This window comes from Centropristis striata, chromosome 18 (genome assembly GCF_030273125.1).
Source record: "Centropristis striata isolate RG_2023a ecotype Rhode Island chromosome 18, C.striata_1.0, whole genome shotgun sequence".
Lineage (NCBI taxonomy): Eukaryota > Metazoa > Chordata > Actinopteri > Perciformes > Serranidae > Centropristis > Centropristis striata.
In genome coordinates this window covers 14,016,429-14,035,110 of record NC_081534.1, presented here as the reverse complement: position 1 = coordinate 14,035,110, position 18,682 = coordinate 14,016,429, and the positions used below count along the sequence as shown (strand labels likewise).

At 38.7% G+C, this 18,682-nt stretch overlaps 2 protein-coding genes across 4 annotated transcripts; one reads left to right on the top strand and one right to left on the bottom strand.

Moving 5' to 3' along the window:
- Nucleotides 1–230: 230 nt before the first annotated feature.
- Nucleotides 231–9,160, bottom strand: lca5 (lebercilin LCA5). Of its 3 annotated transcripts, none has more exons than XM_059357085.1 (10): nt 8,812–9,160; nt 7,545–7,655; nt 5,424–5,839; nt 4,838–5,079; nt 4,270–4,575; nt 4,041–4,178; nt 3,821–3,917; nt 3,406–3,542; nt 3,107–3,302; nt 231–2,335 (listed from the first exon to the last, which is right to left on the bottom strand). In XM_059357085.1, the coding sequence occupies exons 3-10, from the start codon at nt 5,815–5,817 to the stop codon at nt 1,419–1,421; spliced, it is 2,427 nt and encodes an 808-aa protein (XP_059213068.1). In that variant the 5' UTR covers nt 5,818–5,839; nt 7,545–7,655; nt 8,812–9,160; the 3' UTR covers nt 231–1,418. The 3 variants fall into 3 exon arrangements, with proteins under 3 accessions (XP_059213068.1, XP_059213070.1, XP_059213069.1); XM_059357087.1 differs by having other exon boundaries at nt 3,107–3,299; XM_059357086.1 differs by having other exon boundaries at nt 8,861–9,160.
- A 2,114-nt stretch (nt 9,161–11,274) lies between these two features.
- sh3bgrl2 (SH3 domain binding glutamate-rich protein like 2) lies at nt 11,275–18,332 on the top strand. The gene is made up of 4 exons (XM_059356477.1): nt 11,275–11,484; nt 16,258–16,443; nt 16,861–16,941; nt 18,271–18,332. Exons 1-4 carry the CDS (start codon nt 11,440–11,442, stop codon nt 18,283–18,285), a joined length of 327 nt encoding a protein of 108 aa, XP_059212460.1. The 5' UTR covers nt 11,275–11,439; the 3' UTR covers nt 18,286–18,332.
- The last annotated feature ends 350 nt before the right edge of the window (nt 18,333–18,682 follow it).

The following is an 18,682-nucleotide window of genomic DNA, read 5'->3' as shown; positions in this document are numbered from 1 at the left end:
GCCACATTAGGAGTATTAAGTTGTGGTGCAAGTCTACAAGAACATAAACAAATGAGCATTTTGTCTATTCATTAGAGCTCGACAGGCATATTGGTCTATATATATCGGCCTATCGAAGGCATATCAGTATTGGTGTATATGCTGTCAGTTACGTACCGTTACAAATACGTTTTTTTAAACGTTATATAATGGCGAAAATTTTGGTTGGCATAATTTATTATGAAAAGTAGCCCATTTAACATTTCTTTTAATCATTATTTATTTATGTATATTTATTGGTTTGAGTCTGTGGACTATCTTAAGTAACCAGGTCATAATTTCTGAAGAGACATTGCTGTTGGGTTACAGTCAAATAATCAAGATTGATATACAGCAGTTGTACTCAGTACATTGGGTTAGAAGAAAACATATGTATTATGTTTTAAAATATGTCCCTTTTCAGTTTACTGATGCAGTGTGCTCACTGACATCCTTGTGCCATATTAGGAGTTCAAGTCAAGTGATCAACTAGTAAACATTTTTTTCTGTGCTAACACACATTTTGATTAATTAATTCAAATGTACACACAACTACAATAGCTTCCTAGCCTGAGCAATAGCTTCCAACAAGCTTATATTAATAATTTATCATCAGATAACATGTTTCTGCAGGGTCACAGATATTTTCTTTGTAACAGCAGTGGGACATTTAATCATTATTAAAATAATATTGGTAATGAACCTGCAGAAAACTGCCATTTTCATAAAAAATAACCCTTTTTTTAAACAGGCATTCAGGAAGGAGTCTAAACAAACTGTGATTGTCATATTGCTTAGTAGTACATTCTTATGGCATGGACTCAAAAAACTATGCCCAAATTTTGTGAAATAAAATGTGTCCAAAGAACTGCAGGATACTACACCAACAAACAATAGCAACAACAACTCCAAACTATCATTATGAGCCTACAAAATATGGCAAAGCGCTAAAATGTTAAATGCAAAGAAGCTTGATTTGCTGAAATGCAACCTGAGAAATGTCTTCAGATTAAGTGAAACCAGTACAAGTTGTTGTCTTCACAACACAGTGGGTTAAAAATCTTATATTACCAGTTTCAGCAACACTTCCACAGCTATCTCAGCTATCTCATACATGTGTCTACACCTGAATGCTCAAAGATAACATTAAATTAAAAGTTGTCCACATGAAACATTAAACTCAAGTTAAATAATTTATCATTTATATATTTGTATAGTACTTTAGATACATTTTTTCTCACTTCTCTGTTTGGTGTTGTTGATAATGTGGAAATTTTCATTGGGAAACAAAAGTGTCCAGACTAAGTAATCACTCACTTTTATATTTTGTCTCATTTTGTGACTGATAGACATCAGTGCTGGCCTGCTGGGAGAACATCCACCTCAAATCTAAATTAATTTCATAAAGTAAGTTCCTCTATGTCATCATCAAATGAGGCAATGGCACGGATGGCAGGCCTGCTGTCTGCGACGTGTACGGTGTTCAGGGAGGATGCTGGAGGAGTGGAAGACCCTGAGTTGAAGCTGAGCAGTCCTTCCCTTCTTGAACGGACTCCATTGGTAGGCGGAGGACTGTTGAGTATCTCCATTTTATTGGAGTGGCTCACACTGTCACCAGCAGGTGTTGCCAGGGTACCAAATAGCTGCTGCATGAGGCTAGACTTCTTTTCTGTCCCCGCTCCTCTCTCTGTTTCCCTTTCTTTCTCTGTCTCCACCCCTCTGAGACTGAAAACACCTATTGCTTCTAATGCAGAGTCCCTGTCCTCTTTGGGCGGAGGTGGGGGGAAGCCTAAAGAACCTCGAGAAGCTGAGTGTCCGAAAGAAGGCGCGTAGCTTCCGAATGCCAAGTCATCACTGGAGGTTTGGGGCCGCATTGCTCTCCTCGCCATTCCTGTTGTAGCAGCTCCACCCCCCGTGCCCGATCTTCTCCTTCCGGCATCCCCGCTTCCAGCGCCACCACGCAAACTGGCCGACTCCTCTGTTTCCGTGAGGGTAAAAATTGAGTTATGGTTCCTCTGCTCAGGAAGACGAGGAGAAGAGTGGTTACTGGAGGCTTTATTGGACTCAAAAGGACTCGACTCTTCAAACATGATGTCCTGGGCTACGTGGTCTTGGCGGTCTATTTCCCGCATCTTAGCCAGCAGCTGTTCTTTTTTGCGACGTGCCTCCTCTGCTGCTTGCTGATTGGCCACAGCCCCCTGGTTCCACCTCTCCACCTCTTCCTGGACATGGCCACGTTTCCTGTTGTTCTCTTCCTCCTGGACTAGCAGAGAACTTGTCCTCTTTCTGTCTTCTTCCTCTTTTTTATTCTCCCAGCCTGTGGACATAAGACAAATTACTTTCCTGTACTGTTTACTAATTTACTAATCTATATTAACAACGATAACTATAATGATAACTATAAATATAGTTTTAAAAGTTCAAGAGTTCATTCCTCAATGGCAGACGATATCAATGGGATTGCTTTATAGCTATTTGATTAACAATAGCAACTCCCACAGCCAATCAAAATGGTAAATCAAACTACACACATCTCATCAGGAGTAGTATGTGCAATCTTAAACTAGAAAAAAATCAGGTTTACCGTTAATGGTGCTCTACAGAAGTTTCACAAGACATGGGATGATTGGATTTGTCAAGCAACTTGATGAGCCTCATTTAGAGTTAATTTAAACACTGGGGGTCGTTGGCATGGCAAGTTTGGGAACCCCTGGCCTAGCTAATGCTAGCTGGCAGGCTATCTAGCATTTTCTCAGCTGGCCTGAACTGTCTTGCCTCCTTTTGATCAACAATCAATTAATAGTCTAGGCCTGATTGTCCATAAATTACGTGCCCAGGGTCACCAGCCAATTTTGCCAGGCTGTGAGAAACCAAAATCAATAATGTAAATAGTTTTTGTGGTTTAGAAAAAGCAGATACAGCACGAAGAAAAAAACTAAACAAACTTATTTGGGTGCAGCATTGTGCTACTGTTTACAGGACATAACTGTTCATCAGTGTGGATGCTTACATCATCTTAGTTAGATATATTAAGTGTTTTTTGGTGTGGATGGCCCTATAGGGTTGTATATGTATACTCATTGCTTACTATCTCTTAGTCTCTTTGCTTTCTCCTCAAGCACATTAAGCTCCAGGTTGAGTTGCTGCTTCTCCTCTTTCTCCTTCTCCTTCATCAGCTCCTTCTCCTTGACTCCATCTTTTTCTCTGTCTCTGATCTTCTGCTGTTCCCACTTTTGATGTCTGTCCTCTGTCTCTGCCTGTCTGTCCACTCTGTCAAGCTCCTGCTGACATAAATTGATTGAGAGAAAGAGACGTAAAGAGGTGAGTGACAGGCAAATAACAGTGACAGTGTGGACGCTGGGGTGAAGTTAAGTGGAATGACTTTACCTTGAGTGATAGATATTCATCAGGTGCCTGTATGTTGTACTCATTGGCATCAGTGATGGCAGGTGGAGGTGTGGGGAAATCAACACTAGATGTCCTGTCATTAGTCTGCACTGCCTTGGTGCTGCTCCTGCTGGGGACTGTGTGTGAAACAGAGCAGATAATATATATATTAGAGTTGATTTTTCTGTACCTATTCCAAACCAATATATTATTTATTAGCATTTTCGTTCAACAACTTTTCAGACTATTTAAAATATGCATAAACGGTTGTAGAAATGTCTGCCTAATCTTGAATATAATGAACTAGATAGCACTAAGCTCAAAGCACCAAAAATAAATTTGAAAAACTCAACAGCAGTGCCTCTTTCCAGCACAAATGAGCTTCTGACTCAATTCACCAATCGTTCGGCCTTACCTTTCCGATTTGTGGCGCTGTCTGCATCTTTTCTTAGTGAGGGTTTCATCATGCGGTTGGCATAAATGTTCTTTGTGTCTAGTTCTCTCTCCTTCTCCTGGTAAGAAGAGAATTCAACAAGGTGACTATTTTATACAATGATGTTTTCTGTACCTGATCATATAGTTAGATACAGTTAGTTTCAGTTGGTGGTTTAAGGGATATTTATTTGTATATGAACCTTGAGTTTATTGGTCAGTCGTTCCAGCTCCTCCTGCAGAGTCCTGATGTCTTCCTGGGCACTGATTGTCTTCTTCCTCTCTGCAGCCAGCTGCCTCTGATAACTGCTGCTGCTCAGCTCATTGCTACGCTCCAGATCCTTCAAACACACACAGATAAACAAGCACACTTTGCAGCTGCCACATGACAAAAAGCAATTGATGAAAAAATTAAATCTAAAATAAATGTACCTTAATCTTGCGTTCTGCTTCTTGGGCCCGTCTTTTCTCTTCCTCTAGCCTGCGGCTCAGCTCGTCTCTGGCTCCTAACTCACGCTGGTCGACCAGCTTCTTTAGCCTCGCGATAGTCGTCTGGCTCCTTTGCAGCTGTTCCTCGCTGTCCTTCAACCGTCGCTCAGCTGCCCGTTCCCGCTCCTGAGTGCGCCTGAGCCGCTCACGCAGCACTTGGGTCTCGTTGGCGTGGCGCGACAGTAGCTGCGAAATCTCACTTTCTGTGTCGTCGTAGCGGTGCAGGGCTTTCTCTTGACGCACTTGAAGCTGCAGCATGAAAAGGAAGAAATTCTATTTTAGAACACCACAGCAAGACATCTGGATCTTAAGTTATCAGAGAAACAAGTGCAGCAAATATTAGCCACAGCTTGGCTTGCAGCCCTTCTAGGACATCCAGTGTCCGCCTGAAAGTGTCTCAGAAACACTAACTTATAACGTTAAACTGCTGTATTTAGTTTTTTAAAATTATTTTATTAGGACTTATTCCTTCCTAGCCTCATATTCTCCCCAACCTGAGGTGTAGGTCTACCTGTCTGAGGACTCGGTTTTCTTTCTGCAGCTCATCAGTGCGTTGCTGCAGCTCAGCAAGCGAGTTACGCAGCTCATTGATCTTTAGCAGGCGGGCTGACAGCATCCTCTTGGTCACTAAGTCCAGGTCTTTAGGGGGCGTGGACTCCTTGCTTTGTGAACGCACTCCTCTGCGATGCTGCTGGGTCAGGGGCTGACCACCTGGACGCTGTGGACGAGTCACACCTCGGCGCCCCACACCACCTGCAAGGTGGAGAAGCACACATGATGTAGAAATAATCCAGGGTAATGACACTAAACTCTGGTAAAAGGTTGAGGCTAAAAATTAAACTTTACTCACTGCAACCATAATTGGTGTCTTAAGAACATTTTAATAAAATTCAAATAAAACTCAGAGTTAAAGTTCAGGATAAAAAAAGTGTGCACAATAATCTTTGTGTCTTAAAAGAGGACTTTAGTCCTGCAGAAATAAGCATTTTAAAATCTGCCAAACACTGCCATCATCTGGACACTAAATCACATGTACATAGTAAAGGGTTGAGTTTCATTTATATATCTGCACATACTTGATCATTTCTTTTCCTTACCCGTCTTATAGAGGGGGCTGTTTGACATCCTCTTTGACCGCACCCCTCTCTGAGGGACAGGGGATGGGGTCCTGGACCGGGAGTATGGTGAGATCGAGCGATCTGAAGGAGACTCATTCTCATAATCTTCAGAGTAAAACGACCCACTACTTTTCCGTCCCTCTCCATCTGATATCTGGTCCCGGTCTGGATCTGAACGCCAGATTCTGGTTTTCGATCTACTCTCAACACAGCCTTCTTTTTCACCCTCATCCTGGATCTTGTCCCGGAAGTTGTTTTTGTGTTTTTGGACGGATGATGCTCGGGACTCTTTTTTTGAACTCCTTAGTGACTGCTGACTTCGATCAGCATCCCTGTTGTCTTCATATGGGTCAGTTATATCTTCAGATTCCATGTTGTCACTTTAAGGAGAAAAGCTGGGAATATAAACACAAAACATGGGAAGGAAATATTTCAGACTTTGAATTACATTTGAGTTACAATTGAACAAAGGCTTACTTACGTACAGGATTAACCTTACCTGATTTAACAATCTTACATTAAAGGTCCCTTGGTAAACCAACCCTTAACATTTGTACTTTACAACCCAGGTAAAACCTCACAAAAATTCATCCAAAACAGTAATAAGAAGCTCGGCCAACTTGTTTCTCTCAGCTTTTCCGTATTGTGTGTCGTGTCTTGGTCACTAAGCGACAACACATGAGGTGGAATTTTCCATGAGGCTGAATGATGTATGATATCACTACTCCACTCAACTGTTGCTACATACATCCTAGCCTGCCCCCATCTGCTCTGGTGACTTATTAAACAGTCAGATTATTATTTCTGAATGTAATAAGATGCACATGTACACATATTTTCAAAGAATACAGAAAAAGAGGAGGAAAAAAGGATCTAATTGTTCTCACCTGGTACTTTTTTATTCTGACTGACACAGTAGTATATTTTTTATTCCAGCATTCCGCCATATACTGTATAAAACGCAGAATTCTTCTGACAATATCTGGTGGCTAACTGTATCTGTAGCTTTGATGATGGTGACCTTTTTTCTTGCCAGCCTAATGGAGTAGTTAGTAGGGCTGTTTCATCTTGATACAATATTATACATTGTATAAATAATATATTTGATTTTTTAGACAGCAATACAATATTTGCTCATATCACAAAGTCTGCCACTATACAACTTTGATTTGATTCAGTTAAGTAGCGATCGATATGACAAGATACTATGTGTCTATTAAACGCAATCAGATACAATTTTGTCAACTCACAAAAAACACCTTAAATATGATTTGGCAATTTTACACCTGAATGAAAAACATATATTGTTTAAAAATGTTAATATAAAGAGGGAATGTCAAAATAAAGGTGTATCTTAATGAAGATTATATGTATTGATATTTCCACTTTATATCAATAATATTGGATTGCTGATAACTGACAACCCAATTAATATTCTATCTGGACCTATTTTATACTGTCTATGATCTGTACCAAAGCCATGTGCTTGAAACATAAATAAATATAACTGCCATATTTTTTTGTTTTAGGTTGTAAGACATCAAGTACAATTAATGGTTTTGATGGTTAAGACAAATAGCGAATACACTAAGATATATGTTAATGCTATGTAAAGGTCAAGCAGTCATCTGGCTCTTTCATTAGCGCTGACAATAATAGAAGCACTTGATGGGCAAGTATCTATGGCAACAACAGTACACACACAGCAGCATCATAATAAATAGAAAAGATTATAATTGTGGGTGAAGCAGGACAGAAAGGTCCTGGAACTGAATATAAACCTGTTTTTGAAAACAGTGTGTTAAATAAACAAACTACAGGCTATTACTACAGCCATTAAAAAATGCTTCTCGTGTTATGTGTTTTTCCCCTTACAATGAAGACATGTACATATAATGTCTATTCATCATTACACGACTATATTATAGACGTGTAATGAAGACAGCTCATTCTAACTGATTAACTTCACAATTTGAGTGGCATTTTGTCAAGTGTTTAATGTTAAAAGGTAATGTTAATTATATAAATTACCATCAAATCATATCATCAAATATACCTTGGTGTTAAGTGATATCAGCTTCCGAGTATCTTTTCACTCACCACATAAGCTACATCATATCCCCATCATCTCTGTTGACATCACAATTCACATCATCTGCTCCATTGTGCATATTCCTGACAGTCTCCAGAGGCTCCTGTTAACGCCATTAGCTGAAAAAATATATGCATTCTGGTCACAAGCTCTCAAGTGAAAACAAATATCGACACACTGTTAAAGTAATTGCCTAAGTAATTTTTGTCAAAATCTTTTTTTTTTGCCTATATCATCTCTTCATGAAGCCGACCACCTATGTTAAAATCACCTACATCCTCAGTTGATCAGATCATGTGATTTTACCCCTTTAAGATCATCACTTCTTTGACAATTTGCCACATTCATAGGCATCAGATAAGAACCCAGCAAAGTAGAGCTAGAGGGAGATCGTTTAGTTATCAGTTTAGTTTATCAGTGTTTTATTGTTGACACTAATATTGGTAACACTTTACTCTAAGGTGTCTACATAAGAGTGACATGAGTGTGTCATAAACATGACATGGGATGTGTCATGAACATTAATGACACTTTGAAGTAACATTAATGCTCATGATACTTGCCATGTCATGTTTCTGACAGGCTTGTGTGACTCTTATGTAGACACCTTCAAAATAAAGTGTTACCATATTTTGCTTAAGTCACAAAGGCATGTTCCAAAAATTCCCTAAGTCATTTATTCCTCTTATGTTACATAATTTACACACAGTGTTATTACTATGCCAATAGTCATCCTTTGTTACATCCTTTTTGGGTGAAATGATCAATAAATGCCACATGTTACACTGGTGAGGTTTTTTGTGTTTCCTTCAAAACTTGAAAAAATTAGTTAGGCGACTATTTTAACAGGGTGACGATATACAAACATACAAACAGAAGCGTGTTATGCGTGTTATCAAAGGCGTACTACTAGCTTCCCTTGCTCTCTGTGACACGAACAGAATAGGATTAAAGTAGGCCGTCTGCTGTTGACAGGGGTATTTGTTGTGAGACTGCCTTTTGTCAGGTAACAGCTACAAGGTGGCTGGTAAATTAACTCAAGCCAACCACACAACTCAGTGTACTCATATGCGACAATACCAAATATAACATGCGTGAAATGGGAAAAGTTAGTTAGGTGAGGTTCCAAACAGCATTTAAGCGTCCTGGCAGTAGCAGACCTTAGGGTCGTTTAAAGCTAACGGTGATGGAGGACTGACTTACTGATGATAGCTTATTATGCTAGCATAGCAACAAAAGACTGCCATCAACAGGTGGGATGTGTTTTAACATTACCGCTCGGCGTCTGCTGGCACCAACACGTCCGTTTTTCAGGTTCACATACCTTTGAAGCCCTGCTGGGTTTGGGTCTAGCTTCGTAGCAATAAAAGCTTCTTGTTTGGTCTCGACCGCAGCTAATGTTAGCTTCAATCACTCGCAAGCTAGTTAGCATGAACTTAAGCTAACTGAGCTACCCTTAAATATGAGAAGACATAGCTGTCCGCCCTTTTTTGGAAACAGTCACGACTATCTTCTTTTTTTTTAAAGCGCCGGTTTGTAATTATCCACAGTAAAGACGACGAGACGGAGTTATCCTGACAGTCAGAGATGTTATTTTTAATGGTCCACGCCTTGAGGTTAGCTCCAGCCCCACGGCTGACGCGGTACCATGGCAACCACAGCACCATGCAGTACCACTTGCATGCCAAAGTGGCGCTGTTGTGCACATTGTGACATAACATAAAAATGACTAAGGCGATTATTTTAACAGTGTGAGGATAAATAACTACAATCTAAGGAATACACAGTATATTCTACACAATGAAGTTTGGTTAAAAATAACATTTGTTTGTATAGTAATTTTATTTACAATGCAGATGCAAAAAAAAGTTGCTTAAAAGTTTCTTTGGCATTTAAAAATGACTAAAAAAAATCTTTCAATCTTTTTGACAGACAAGTGCCTTGAGACTCTGAATTAATTTATTTAATTGATGATTATTAACTATGACACAATTTTACTGTTAGATGTGTTTAATGATGATAATGCATGTGTATTACTTGAAGCTGCTTAATCAAGGGAAAAAAATAAAGGACAATTAGGGTTCTGGGGCCAGATTCACAAAGCATTATTAAGAAAAAAATGCTTCTTAAGTGCCACTTTTTTCTTAACTTTGCTCTTAAGACAAAATTTAAGAAGATTTGGTATTCATGAAGAAATTCTAATTGTTTCTTTAGTTGTTTTCTTAACAATCTTCTTATTTTTTTCCTAAGATAGAAGTTGAGAACAAATGAGATTCTTGAAAACAAATTTCTTCGCAACTTTAAGAGAAGCCCTCACCAGTCTTAAAACAGCATACAGTGAAAAAATAAGTCTTGATTTGTATTAACTTGAACACTTGAATGACATTCATTTGATTTCTTTAATATTTATTTTAGCCCTAGACAATGTGTTAACACATGTTGTTCATTGAAGTTGGCCAGGGTAGTTTTTTTTTTGTGAATGTATTGCTTAAAGCTTATTTTGGCAGTTAATTGAAATGTCCTTTCAGTCTGTGTGACATGTCAGCCTATTCCTAGATTACACTACAATGTACTCTTAGTAAATCACGGAGGCAGTTGATGTATTTGATACTAGGGCTACTTAATTAATCACCATGAACATATTATTTAAATAGGCCAAGTTACTGAAACCATGCAAGTGATCTTAAGTTAAAAATCTAAGAACATCCTAAGTGAGAAAACTAAGAAGTTCCTAAAACATACAACAATTCTTAAGAAAAAAATGGTAAATAGCATTTAAGAACATTCTTAGGAACATCCTATTTTTTTTCTTAAGAATTTTCTTAAGTTTTATCTTAAGAATACTTTTGTGAATCCGTCCCCAGCTCACTATGGAATATACCGTATACTATTTTGGAAAACAAAACAATAAATGTAATTTTATTACTTGGATTACTTTTGGATTACCCCAGAATCAAAATTTGAAATACTACACCATAGAAAAAAATGTACTAAGCTACAAAACATTTTCAATGCATATAAAAGGTATTTTGCATATTGACATTTATGTCTTGACCCATAGTACTACCTGGCCATCTGTTGCGCACTAGTCACAAAACAATATCCACAGCTGCTGATATGGTTTCTTCATACTGTGAGAGGGATATTGCACAGTGCAGATACAAAGTTTGTTAGTTCTTTTATTGGCAGCATGAGTGTACAGGTGGGGCTGTATCTAGATCGACGGCACAAACGCCTACGTCTACCATATTTGACTGAAATTTGATATATGCTGTGACAAACAAACTGGACAGAACTCAGCTTTGCTGCCAGAACACATGAGAACTACATTTCCCTGCTATCAGCCCCTCGTGTAACTTTACCTGAAACGAAGGGGAGCGGTTACCTGCATCAAGTTACCAGAGTCAAGTAAAACATTTTCCCTTTCAAAATAAACACAAATGGAATGAGCAATATTTATCTGTACTTAGGAGAATTGAGGGAAACTAAATCCAAGGTGTTCCCTTAAAAGTACTTGACTTTAAACTATATTTATTTATAGACTACAAATTTGGTCTATTCTATGATGATTTATGAAAATAATTGCCACTTTTTCTAAAAATAATAAAAAGGAAAGAACAGAAAGGCATTGAGCATTAACACTGGTATTTTTTAATTGTTATTTTATTTTGAAAACTATGACCGGAAGTGAAGAGTTTTACATGTATCTGTGGAGGGATCATTGAGCGTCACAGTCAGCAGAAGCGCACGCTGTTTTGTTATCATGGCTCAGTTTAAATACTGGAGACGCTTGTCTTTTTTCCTCTAGAACACAGTCTGTAGTTGTTATTTCAGGTAATAAACGGGGCCCGCTGCACCAAACAATTTGTTTATCGACTGTCTGGACATTAATTTGGGATTAAAATGGTCATCAAGGTTTACATCGCCTCCTCAACGGGCTCTGTCGCGGTGAGTGTTTGCAAATGTATTTTCCAGCTTGTTGACAGTTGTTATAGCTATGCAGGTATATTCTAAAGCCATGTGGAATGTTTTGTTCTTGCCGAATAATGTTATTATGTAACTGGATTGTGAGTACGCCCGTTTGTCACAAGCAATGAAAGTAATCAGCATCATTCAGGATTTAGCATAACTTAATGCACATTTGTAATTGACAGGGCAGGGTTTTTTTCATTCGGTGCTCCGTGTGTCAATTCAGAATTTTGCAATTTTTATTAGATGCATTTTCATATTTTTCATTTGTCTTTGCATTGGACCTATATAAGCCAAATTAACAACACATTCTTGTTAAACTTGTGTGTAATCAATAAACCCACCCAGGTTGTACAGAGGTAGATAAAATAACAGTGACACCATATTGGATATATATTCACCTCAAATTACATACAAATCAGTCTCTCTGTGATTGTAATAGTCAACAATAAATAATCATTGTTGGATTCACAAGCAGATTTTTACTATAATCCATCATCAGGAGAAATCTCACTGTTTTTAGTGTTGAAAGATGTTACTTTCAACTTGTTGAAGCCCTGAGTGGTTCTAGGGTGGGGTTCCTACAGCTGAGCAGCAGTATCATGCAGAAGGGCTTGATGGAAATACTCAACACAAATTTTATGTTCATATAATTAGAAGGCCATTTTTTATGTATATAGTTTCATATCTTCGTCTCTTGAATATTGGGGTTTGGAGAGATTATCAGATATCACTTAGAATGACAAGACATTTCTCACTGTTTTCTCACTTTTCATAGACCTAGCAAGTATTGGATTACTAAAAAGATTCTGGGCAGACGAATCAATAATGAAAATAATAGTTGCAACAGTCACCCTGTAGTGTCTCCTGGGAAACAGTATTCACATGTCATTGAAAAGGCCCAGCTGATATTGAGTGCCAGCAGAAAATCATCAAACAACACTCCTGTGTGAATGCTTCAAGTCTTAGGTAACGGGGGAAATGAGTAATTTATTTATTTTATCATGCTCCATCTTTTAGAGGAGGGCAGCACAATCTTTGAGCATTTACAAAGGAGTTATTTTTAACCCTATGACACATACATTCAAAACCCACACTCTTTCTCACACACACACACACACACACACACACACGAAGCACTGCCATGCACGCCTGAATAGGTCCACCATTTGGGTCAGTTATCTGAGTGTTGAGCTCATGTGAATGCAATTCACTTGAATTGAATTACAAGTGATTGGATAAAGAGGTGAGACTGGTTCCTTGGCTGATTTAAAGTGAAATGGATGTGTGAGCGGAAAAAAAGGGAGATGTGAGATAGAGATGAGGGAGACAATAACACGGTGAGAAATAGGGAAGGCAGGAGGTGAAATCCAGTGGACAGACAAGTTGGACACAAGCAGGAGTATGTGACTCTTTTTGCCTTTAACTAAGTTTTTATTTTCAAAATAAAAATATATAAAAAGGAGAGAATAGTGTAATGTGTCTACATCAAGTTTGGGAGAATCAATATAACCAATATAGGGTTGCCATATTTAACTGCTATTCATACAGTATGTGAGCAGACTAAAAGGGTAAGCATTAATCAAAACATTACAGCGTCCCCATAAAATGAGCAGTTTACAGCTCAACAACAGCAGATTAGTGGGGCGGAAATCATCAACACAGAATAAATCAAGTGCAAATTAGGTTAACCCCCCCAACACACACACACACACACACACACACACACACACACACACACACACACACACACACAAACACACCACTAGCTATCAGATTCAGTCTCATCAGAGTTTGGTTGTCCAGCAGTGGTAAATATCAATATTTGATACCCCTTTAGATTCACAGCAAAAGGGAAGAAAACAGCCTAAGGTTAACATACTAAAAAAAATATATACTAACAACCTGCACACAGTTGCTGGTACACAGAAAGTCACTGAACACATACCAACCCACAGTTGATTTACTTATGTTCTGATTGTAGATGTGTTATTTATTTTAAGCTCTGGTACTTTAGATTCTTCTAAATGTGGATATGTGTTACTAATAATTAAAAATAGTCACCACTGTATGTCCTCACATTATCTGATCTGGGACAGTATTTTATGTTCAGAGAGTGTAGTAATCCTTCCTCTTGATTAAAAAGCAATGCAAGTTGAAAATACTTTATAGCAGTAATGTTAATGAACAGTCCTCTACAGCATATTATAGCTCCAGTAAATAACACATTTGTATTCGGCAGATTTAAAGACATCCCGGAGAACAGCAGATTTATGTAAATCAGGAGTTGAGAATGAGTCACATTTTCTTCCGTATTGTCCGATAAGTTACCTATATTTAATGGAATGGTTACTTTATTTGAATGCTTATGGCTGCCTTTGTCCCTTTTCTACAACCCTGATTCCAAAAAAGTTGGGACATTGTGTAAGCCCTAATTAAAACAGAATGCAATGATTTCCAAATCTATTGCAACCTACATTCAATTGAACACCACACTAAGACAATATATGTAATTCTCAAACTGGAAAATACACTTATTATGAATGATTAGTTCTTTTTCTATCTATGCTTTACACGGGATCCCAACTTTTTTGGAATCGGAGATGTAATTAATGTTGTCTGGTAAGCCTGTTTGGGCTGGACACACTTATGCATGAAACAAGAATAACAACAATTTTTCATCTTTGTTGTTTTAATTTTTGTATTTAAAAAAAAAAAAAGTCCTGTCTTTCCTCTGTCCCTCTCTGTCCGCGGTGAAAGGATTAACCTCCAGTTAATCCCTACATTTCAGAAATTGCTCTCAAACAATGCGTGCATGCTCATATGCTGCAATGTGAGCGTTTGTTTAGGAGTGCATGTGTCTTTAATCCTACATGCACACCAAAATCTGAACTCATGCATCCCCTGACACACACTCTCACTCACCCTCACTGGGGGGAAACCTCTTTCATTATTTAGACTCACGCTGCCTGTTTTTCAGCTCAGAGGAAGGTCGTGTCATTTGTACTATGTTGGGGACCAGCAGTGTGACATACAGACCAGGGATTCTATAAGGAGTTTTAACCTTTGACCAGAGCAAACAGACATATCTTATCAGTCCAGATATAACTCTTTTATGGCCACACTGAGAGAATTGAAAGAATAAAGCCACAACAGATTATCTTGTTTGGGTGTGCGTCAATAACAGGCTGTCTAGAACAATCCCTTACTGTCTTTAAGGTAAAACAATGGCTCCATTGTGGCCTGTGGCATCACTAACATAATGGACACACTTGGTGTGTATACACACTCACCAGCACATAGGGCAGTCATCATAATATCCCAACATTATTATTTTTCATCTTGTCCATCAAAGACCGAATTCCTAGAAATAAAAAGGTCCCATAAAAGCCTCTGTTTATATTTGTTCACACTGTCTTGCCCCCAAATTGTATAATGAATTGAATAATCAGCCCTTTGTCATGTTAATGACAAGTCTACATACTGCGTTGACTGAATTTGAGTCATCGTGATGGATTGCATGGGGTGATAAAAATGGAGACAATACAGAATGAATGAACAAAGCAGATTTATGAATGATAACAGAATCCTTGGTGTTGATAATGTGAGTTTCCCTTTGAATCTGAGCCAACTCTTATCATCATTTCTAAATGTAAAACTCCATAAAACTGTGCCCCTGTGTCCAAAGTTTGTTTACGACTTTCCCTTCCATGGGAAATCTAAATTTATCCTTGTATATTTATTTCTCTCAGCATTCAGTTTTGATCACACACAGAACCTCCCAGAGCACATATATAGATGATACCACTGGGAGCTGTTGCATCTATCCCATAAACCACTAATGGGAAAGTTCACTGTGCAGTCTTCCCTATGGGTGTTCCTCTCTTAAAGGGATGGTTTAGATTTTTTGTAGAGAGGTTGTATGAGGTACTTATCCATAGTCAGAGTATTATCTACAGTAGATGACAGTCGGCACAATCCCATAAGCAGGCAGGAGTACTGACACGGCAGCTAAGCAATGCACATACAAAAAGGCCTACTTAAAAAAAAAATCAATATCAGTTGAAGTGTATGCTTTATCTAGAATATTTTACCCCGCCCTGAGAAGGTCCTGAGAGAAAGTGAAGCCTATTGATGCTCTTGTCAAAGCCACCAGACTCCATTGACAAAAACAATTATTTTAATACACAGAGTTGCTGGTCTACCCCTGCCTCAGTTATTTAGTTTGTTTGTGGTGTGATTTTGGTGAATCTGAACTAACACTTTAAACACCAAAGACACACAATAACACAAACAAACCAAGCAAATGAGGCAGCAGTAGACCAGCAACTCCTGTGACCAGCAAGGTAAAGTAACTATTTGTGTCAATGGAGTCTGTTGACATTGACAAGAGCATAGAGTGCTTTCACTTCCCCCTGTGTAAAGTGCACTGGTGTACTATACAGACATTGCATACTGTTTAGGAAAAGGATGTCAGCTTTCTGATTTTAAACATAATCTCCTCCACTAATCAATAATCCTTCTCAATGTCAATGTTACCAATGGAGTTTCTATGTTGTGAATACATGCTGTGCACTATGCATGTGTGTGCTCTGGTTCAATGGGTGTCAGTTTACCATTTGTCACTGCAGAAGTGTATTAAACATCCAACTGCTTGGCCAAGAGCAGTATACAGAGGGATTTTATTATGTAAATGTAAATCTGCATCTACTTGGCCAACTTTTTTTTCTTGCATTCATTCACTTGTTCCAGGTAAAAAAGCATCAGCAGGCAGTGGTGGGTTTCCTGGAGGCCAATCGAATCACCTTCCAGGAAGTAGACATCACCATGCTGGAGGAGCAGAGGCTCTGGATGTACCGTAACATCCCCAGAGACAAGCAGCCGGAGAAAGGCAACCCACTGCCTCCACAGATCTTCAACGAGGATCGCTACTGTGGGGTATGATGGATATTTGTATAAATTTGTTTTTGATTAAGACATAATTTTGATTGATTGATTTTGCCCCAAGTAGTTTTGTTGTCTAAACTCATTATGTTGGTGTTATGCTAGTAATTTACATCATTGAGCTACCTTTCCTGGTGAATGAGTTTGATCGGTTAGTGCTTGCCAGTTTATGTCCTCCACTGAGCTTGCACGCCACTCTGTAATCCTGTCGTAATCCAGTTTGGTGGATGGAGCAGATTATCTGCTCTGCCTGCCGTCACTCTCACTGGCCACGGTAATCCAACATTACTCTGTAATGTCATGAACATTGAATTATATTAAAAGCAGAAGTGGAGGAACTATTTGGCAGGGATGTTTACAACCGTCTTTCAAGCGTAGATTATGTAACTTTTTTTTTGTCTTTCCCTTCAGGACTATGAAGACTTCTTCCAGTCAAAAGAGGACAACACTGTGTTTGCATTCCTTGGGCTCAGTTCCCAACCCTCAGTGAAAGTAAGAGAGAGTATATAGACAGTTGAAGACACAGAAACAAACTGCTCTCTCTGTGGTATAAATCATAGCACAAACAAAGTTTGCTGTCAGTACTGACTTCCTCAAACACTGCACGGTCTCTCAACAGTGCTGGATCAGCAGATCTTGTTTCTGCAAACCGCCCCTGAAATGTTTGATTTATAACTTATTGTTTGGGTTTGTTGTTTTTTTAAAGGAAAAGAGAAGGCAGTTTAAGGGAAAACTTCGTCCTTAAAATCACTGTCAATTACTCAGCCCGTTGTTCCTTGAATTGCTGAGAAAAATATTTTTCTTAAATGCCTCCTTAGAATGGACAATCCAAAAAACAGCTGAAAAAGTGATAATTGGTAAAACCTTAACAAACTGTTAAAAATGATCTACAAATTATAACGCCCTGAAATTCGTAGGAATGTATTTGTGAGCCAGGAGGTGCAGCCTATATGTTTTCAGGTGGTGCCCTCTAGTGGCTGTAGTAATTAAGATAGTAGTAACAAGAGCAAAGCAGGAAGTGAGGTGACAGTAGATATAAATACAGAAAAAGTCAGTTTCAGGCGGGTAGAGTTGGTGATGGATAGGTCAAAAAAACACAGGACTTTGGCCCAGGAGACTAGTAATCATATCCTGTTTAAAGATAAAAGTTTAAGTGAACTTGTCAATGACCTTCCGTACGTCAATATGTTGCCGTCTGTGTCACCTGCTACATCACATATGTGACTAATGCAACCAAGTCCTGTAGTTGAGTATGGTTATGGTTTTCCTAAACTTAACCACCTAATAAAGTAGTTCTGCTTCACAATGTTGACGTGCGATTGCATGACTATGAGATGTGTAAGATCTTGAACTTGATGTTTTGATTTAGTTTTTCTGTTGTTAAACCTGGCCTTCTTAACCTTAATTCATTTAGGATTTACTAAATTTTTTTGACATTTTTAAGGGCGAAATGGTCCTTTTAAAAAGCAACAAACCCCAGGATTCAGTTACCTCGTCTCCTCCCCTCAATCTGTTTTGCTCAAGAATATCAAGTTTTACCTGCTGTCTCTCCCATTAATAATTATAGATCCCACAATCACCCTTGCACAGAGTCAATGGCTCCCCCCTGTTGCATCATTTTTCTGTCTCTCTTGTAGCAGCTGATTGGATAACTAAGTTAAAAGGGATCTAATTACGTATGAACCAGCAGGTTATTGCAGATGCGTTCATGTTTCATGATAAGCAGAGATGTCTGTGTTAGAGCACATGTTGTCTAGTAAATCAAAGGGGAATGTAAAGGATAATTGTTGTTTCTCAACCTCTTTTCTTCCCGATCTGTAGGATTCTGAGTCATAGCCAATATCAAACCGCTGGTATGAGACAGCCAGGGAACCTTGAAATATGAGGAAGAAAATGGCATCGTTTCCTGTTTTGCAGCATCTCTTCTCTGGTGTTCCTCTTGCTACGATGCCAGCATGTTGCCAAACATCAGCCCCCATGGATTTCACCCAGTAACAACGTCTCCTGACTCTTTAAACACTCATTCCTTTTCTCCTCTTATCCTTAAGAGAGACTCAATCACAGAAGAACGGGATTAACTTTATGATGGATGCATTTGTGTTTCCTTTTCATGTTTTACACACTGTGACAGACAACACTGTCAGTAGCATTCTGAGCAAACTTAGATGTAGCAGCTTTTGCACCAGTTGCTTTAGGTCAATGCACAACGCAGTGGATGGGGAAAGAACTGATC